Source organism: Mastomys coucha, chromosome X (genome assembly GCF_008632895.1).
Source record: "Mastomys coucha isolate ucsf_1 chromosome X, UCSF_Mcou_1, whole genome shotgun sequence".
Taxonomy (NCBI): Eukaryota; Metazoa; Chordata; class Mammalia; order Rodentia; family Muridae; genus Mastomys; species Mastomys coucha.
The window spans coordinates 132,090,866-132,098,031 of NC_045030.1; the positions used below are offsets into that span (position 1 = coordinate 132,090,866).

General features: G+C 35.4%; 1 protein-coding gene across 1 annotated transcript in view; it reads left to right on the top strand.

Annotated features, from left to right (window-relative positions):
• Positions 1–7,166, top strand: part of Nrk (Nik related kinase) — a 108,724-nt gene that overhangs the window by 9,146 nt on the left and 92,412 nt on the right. The window contains exons 2-3 of the mRNA XM_031376998.1: positions 875–1,018; positions 5,869–5,934. Coding sequence (XP_031232858.1) covers positions 875–1,018; positions 5,869–5,934 — 210 coding nt within the window. The remainder of the gene's footprint in view (positions 1–874; positions 1,019–5,868; positions 5,935–7,166) is intronic.

The following is a 7,166-nucleotide window of genomic DNA, read 5'->3' on the forward strand; positions in this document are numbered from 1 at the left end:
CCCCCCCCCCCGCAGCCGTAAAAAAATGTAATGAGCACAGAAAATAGAAGCATAGGCATCACGCTGCTCTCACTTTGTAATAGCAGTTTCTAAAACTTTATTCTCACCAGGAGAAGGTTCTGGATTAAGTATTGCTGGAGTGAAAAGAACTCGACGCCTCTTGGAAAGGAACGGAATTCCATACATGCCTATTAATTTTCAAAAGTGTATCATCTCACTTAGATAATGAAATATAACTTTGTTCATGGTTATCATGTGCTTTTTCAGTGCCCAGTCGAAATTGATTGATGGGCTATTAAAGCCATCGTAAACAGCACACATACTACTTTAGCAACACCGTTTATTTCAATGGCATCTGGTTTCTCGCTGATACTGGATCCCACCCAAATTCATTTTTCAAGTTCCCTTTTTAGATTGGCATTTCACTTGCACCCTCTCTTGAATGCAAAGGGCCCCTGGACTCTCCAAAGAAGAAATGAGCAGGCACTGGGCTGGAATGATCGCCAAGCATGTGTAGTTCAGGGCAGTGGCCTCCTTGCCTTGAGAAAAGCTAAATATTAACCTTAAGGTTATAGGACTATTCGAAGTCATCTTGCCTTAATTAATTTTGTGTATGTTTGGCATTTAAAGATATGTGTTGTTAATGATGGCAGATACTTGCCTCCCAAAACCTCCCTTTATATTTAACATTAGAATGGTATGTGGTAAGGGGAGGTGACGGACATGGCTAATATTTTAGCCAACTGTTATCAGTCATTAAAAGAACATAATTCAATACAAAACTGTTGAGTAGCATGAATTAGAATTACTGTTATTGCAACTTCATAAAATAAGGCCAAAGAATTTTCAAAAATTAAACTCTTTTTCTTCCCAGATACACCTGAAATCACTTCTTTTCCAGGATGTGTACACGGAATTTCTGGACTATGGAGACCTCAGTTGGATTCCCTCCCATCAGAGCAGAATTTTTCCTATTCAGATTAAGGTTGATTTGATCCTAAATGAGACTGTAAAGTCAGTGAGTGAGCTCAGCTTGTCTGCTCCTCAGCCTGCTCTGGGGGAGGGGTGGGGTGTGGTGGTGAAAGCTCACGTGGATAAACTGAAATCAAGTGCTTTGCAAAAATGACCAAGTTGACAGATGAAAAGACCTTATAGAAACGATAGCATGGGGAATTCCAAACCCCCAAGGAACAACAAAGGAAAAAAAAAGTAAAGGTGTGATTAACCCAAAGAATGGGACTAAATTCCCTGGGTTAGCTGACGTGGCCCTGGCTTTGGGATATTCTGATCTGAGGCGAGTCCATGAGATAAGCAGGATCTTTATATTATAGATCAGTAGAACATTAGTGTTCTCCAGGTTGGGTGAGGGTGGGCAGTGCTTACAAAAGAGCAAGATGAGATTGCCTTCTAATGTTGAGGCATGTGGAAGAGACACAAAAACAAAGGGTGCCACTGGTCTTTTCCCTCATTTTAAATCACCATGAAAAGTTCAATTCAGGAAAATTCTTCTATTTCAGAATTTTATATTAGAGTCGTTTTGGATACTATCTGAGAAAATCCTGGGTAATTCTCCCCTTTCCCAGATTCAAATTCCAAGAAAATAAATACAGCTGGAGAGCAGCATGCTCTTCAATATTTTCTTTATATCAAAATGCTTAGAGATTTAAAGTCACGGTTTCTGCAGTCCCTGAGATATAGGAGGGGTTTTGTGTTGTTTTGTTGCCATTTAACATATCTTGACGACTTCAAAAGAAAGAATAGAGAAATTGATAGTTAATTTAGTTTGCATTTTGATGACAGGGAGAGATATGTTCAAGTAAAGAAAATGGCCTAGGCGTGTCCCTTGTAATTATTCTCAATAGGACACATATGAAGGACAGAATATTATTGGCATATGCTCTTGATAAGTGTAACAGTTTGAAAACAGCCTGATAATGAGAAGAGATTCAAACCTTGAACTGTCATATTGATGAAAAGTATCATGGAGGCCTGGGTGTGGCCGGCCCAAGCAAGAGATTGAGTGCTACCACGCAGAGTCCCTGGGTTCAATTCCCATACTATACAGGCACACATAAACATAGACACACACTTTTTCAGATTATAGAAATATAATTAAATGTAGATTTGAGATTTGAATATTTTGTACTCTTTGTGGTTGTGAAATTTAATGACCAGAAACCAGAAACCCTTGACAGTACAAGCTTGTACAAGAGTACAAATTGGCATTTAAAGAAAGGGGTGGAGATTTGAATCAGAGGTAGAGGGATCATGAGTTTGAAGCTAGTGTGAGCTACAAATATCCTGGGCTTCAAAGATGACCCCTTTTGATAGCACACAATAACAAAACAGTGATAGAAATTTCTGTATGATTATATATCATTTTATTATTCTAATATTTATTAATTTTATTAAGATTTATTAATAAATTAGATAAAATTAGATAATATTTTATTCCTAAAACATTACACTGAGAAGAAAATGGCATAAAGTTTACAATTGTAGATGGTATTGTAATGTAATTATAAACTCTTTTGTATAGGGTCTTAGAGACATAAAATAAGACGGCCAATACAATTCTCAATGAGTAGGCCGATTCCGTTATATTTGCTCTTTGTTTTGAAGACAGGGACTCATGTAGCCCTGGCCACCTTCCAAACTCCTTATATATCTGATACTGGCCTTGGGCTCTTTATTCTTTGGCCCGTATTTTCTTAGCACTGATACTAAAGATATAGGCTACCATATAACCAACCATACCTGTTAATGACCTGTTGTAACTTTTCCCATTTTTTAAATGGATATAAACTTTCTATAGGAGAAGAAAAATACAGAGATTTGTGGTGTATGCTTCCTTTCTTAGAAAAGAGAATTGCAATGTTGTATGGGTCACACACACATCTTTTTAAAATAGGGTGTTTCTCCTTGCTTTCCCCATACAAGGGGTACACTTCTAATTTATTTATTTATTCTATTAATTCTCTATTAATTTATGATTTATTATATATAGCCTGCATAACTCAATCTACTTTAATTCCAAATCTAGCTTGTCTTTCACTATGATTGTCCCCCAAGCCCTCTATGCCCACATTCCTTGTGGTTTTGGCCTTGGTATTTGCTGCTGCCATGTATACTCCTAATCTATATTAGGGTCAGAATAAGATAGTCTTTGAGAACAGTAGTGGCCAAGGCAATCTGAAATAGTACATGACCCAAACATTATATTTGAATTACATTAAGTTTATATTTAAATATACCATCCAGTTTTCCCAGGCTTCAGTAAGAAGGCAAACCCTGAGTTCAGCATTCAGCCATGAGAAACTTCCACTTTAAGCTAAGCCAACTCCCTTAGCTGCTGTGTGGAAGCAATTTTGCCTTCAAGTGCCCAAGCTTTGAAATATCCAGCACGCCATCCATTACAAGTAGAATAGTACCTCAGCTTGACATTGTAATTCAATTTATTTTTTTCTGAGCCACGTTCCCTGTCTCTAGGACAGTGTTTTTCCATAGGTTTGTGCACAGAGACAACAGAGTACATGAATTGAGAATCACCTGGGTATTTTAAAAGAATTGTCTAAGGAAATTCTGATTTTATAATTTCATATTAGCCCTAAAGACTATATTTCAACAGGATTGCTAAATAAGTCTCATGGAGGGAAAAAATGGATTATGAAATAGTGATCTATAACGATTTTTCCTTTCTAAGCTCCGATTCTATTGTGAGGCTCATCCTTGCCACTGACTGAGTTTCACTCTAGAACTTACCCTGTTAGAGCCAACACTGTAGAGACTCTACCCATTAGTTCTTTTATTTTATAAAATTGCTATTTGTAAGATTAAAAATAGGGAAAGAAAACCCTGTCCTATCTCCCATTATGTACTTAGAGTGTTTATTCCCTCCTTTGCTGTGTAGCCAGGGGAACACTTTGCCTCACGTTTAAGTAAATTTAAGTACACTTGGAACTTCTTGCTATGTTTGACCACGTGTTGCTCTTCTTCCTCCTTCAAGTAGGCGTATTCAGTTTTATCAATCGGACTTCAAATGTCTTCCTTGACCAGCAAACACTGCCTCCTAGTGGTTCTTTTGCTTCCTTCTTCCACACCCTTAAGGAAATCAAGGCTCACTCTTGCCTTCTCCTTAGTCAGAAGGGGAAAAAAAAAACCAACTCTTAAATTCCAGTTTGCAAGGGCAACTCAAATAGGGCTTCTCATTTGCTAAAAAGAATTTAGATATATAAACAAATATTTTTAAAAATTGCTTAACGAGTTCTGGCTCAGAAGTAAGTTTACTTGGCTTTTTTTTCTCCTCCTTCTTGAGAGAAGATCTAGCAATTGGATTTCTTATATTACAGTCCAGAATAAATGTGTGTTGAATAAAAATTAAAAATGTGATATAAAAGTTGTATATTAATTTGCAGATCAAGAGAGTTTTCCTTCTTTTATCTTAATTTAGTTGTAAAACATATTACAAATGATAAGGATTAACAATAACTTCAATAATAAGTTCAATATACTTTTTAAAATGTGAAGTGTAAAAATGTTTTATTTTACTTAAAGTGAGCATTAAGGTCATTAAGATGGTTTTTGAATAGAAAACAACAAGATTTCTAACAACATTAATGAAAGTAAAATAAGGGCTCTGTGATTTTTACAGTCCATTTCCTCACTTAAAATCTGAATATGAGATATGCTTATTATTGATGGACAGAAATAGGATGAAACAAATTTCTGATCTTTTTTGAAGTTTCAGTGATTCAGGCTGCATAGACAATATGAGAGTTCCCTAACATATGGTATCTTTATCACATTAGACACAGACTAATAAAAAGAATTGCTTACCAGTAACAGTTAGCTAACGTGTTTAATTGTTTTAAAAAGTAACCAGGCTCTGCAAGATGACTCAGCAGGTAAACATGCTTGCTGACAAACCTGAAGACTGGAGTTCAATCCTCAGAGCTCACACTGTGAAAGGAGAGAATGGACTCCTGCACGTTGTCCTCTGACCTCCACGTGTGCACCATGGCATACATGAATGTGTCCATACATGTACAAAAGGAATGAATGAATGGATGAATGAATGAATGAATGAATCAATTTTTATTGGTTGTTTCTCTTGAATTTGCTAGTGTGGTAAATATATTTCTCAATGATAAATTTAAAAGAACTGAAAAACTGGTTCTTAGTAACTCATTTGTTGCTTATCTTTTCCACAAGTGTTTCAGAGTCACAGAAAAGGTCATATACTAGACAGTAAATATAGTCTGCTTCTCAAATTCTAAAAGCTGTCATTTAAATAACATTTTTATTTTGAGTAGAAAGCTACTCATTGATCTACTTGCTTATAATCACCACTTCACTGTGTGATCATTTTAAGAAAGGATTCTGGATTGCTGCCTTGACAATCATTTTGTAGATCCCGTGGAAACATCTGGATTTTAGGATGAGAGAATATAAGTATTAGAGCCCAGAAATCACTGAGCATAATGCTTTCATTTCACATATGTGATAATAGAATCCCAGAGAATAAAGGAGTTACCTAGACTTTCATAGTTAGTTAATAGTTCTAGTATGAAGATTCGAGAGAATATTTATTTACCTGTTCCATGAAAAGACACTCAATTGATACAAATGGGAATGTAAGGAGAAACACACACACTATCTTCAGGTTTCACAGTATAATTACACAATTTCTTAGTGTTCTTTTTTTGTGAAGGACTCTACTTAATCTAAGGACATTGTTACCTATTCTTTTGGGAAACAATGGATTCATCACATTTATGGGGTGCCTTTTGTTTTGTAAATTCTAACAGAACAATGCAGATTGGAATTTTTTTTCAAGAAAACTGATGATTTTTGTTCTAATTTTTATAGGATCCAACTGGAATATTCTCACTAGATAAAACCATTGGTCTTGGTACTTATGGAAGAATCTATTTGGTAAGTGGAGCTAGGTTACTTATTCATACTTGATTTTATAATAACAGGAATTGTGAGTCAAATCCCAACAACACAAATAAAACACTGAGAGGTGAATCATGTTAAAATATTATAATTGACATTTTAAGTTTTTTGTTTATTAATGCAAGAGAAAAGCATTATAAAATCTGTTGAACCAGTGAACATAAGATGTAAAATATATAGCAAAAATTAAATTCTTCAGTTGAAAGGAGAAAAAATAGATGATATCATTTATTTTATAATACATATCAATGTTTTTGTTGTCCATATTGAACTTTAAGTTGAATGTTTTATTATTGATAGTCAAAGTTCATAATTTTCCATTTTAGTGCACATGATTCTATAAATGCATAAAGTTTGCTGAAGAAGGATGTCCCAAGAACTGTGATAATCTCTTGGGATGACCTAAAGATTGAACCAAATATAGTTCCCACTTTTCTGGGGCTTATAATATTGAAGCATGGCATTAAATGTCTAGATTTATAGGAGCTTGTTTGAAACATCCACATATATAAGTAAGCACACAACCATATAATCGTAATTGTCATGTATTATTTCTGAGAAAATTCATAGCAATATAGATGAATAAAACGTGGAAGTTTATTTAGATGAGAGGATCATTGTTGGCCTAGTTCCTGGAAAGTTAAAAACTGATATCAGGGGTATAAATATGAAGTGTTGTGGAGAATATTGATACATTTTAGGGGGTATGATAGCATCAAGGGCTGGCATGTATTTAGTCAAGCCTGCTTCTTGTACTCTAACATGTGATAAACTTAAGTTTCCTCTATCTTGTAATATTATAAAATATAAGGTTCTATAAAAGGAAGTTCTTATTCCAAGGCCTTTTCCTTAAAACTAATATCACTGTCCCTAGGCTAATCATTATTGCCCATGGGTTACAGGCATGTTTATACTGAAAGTGTAGCAACGCCCTGATATAGGCCTAAAGGAAAAAATCTTTGTTATTCAGACAAGGGTACACTCTATCAGAACATGTCTGGAGCAACATCTTCCCAGTAGAGCTTCTTCTCTAATGTATCTGCCAGCACTGGTGTAAAAATGCTTTTAAGAGTTCATACCAAAGCACAGACCACATAGCAGCAATAGCAATGTAGCCATGCCCTAAGTGTAGAAAGAAGCTTAGTGAGTACAGGGAGCAGAGAGAGAGAGAGAGAGAGAGAGAGAGAGAGAGACAGAGAAAGAGAGGG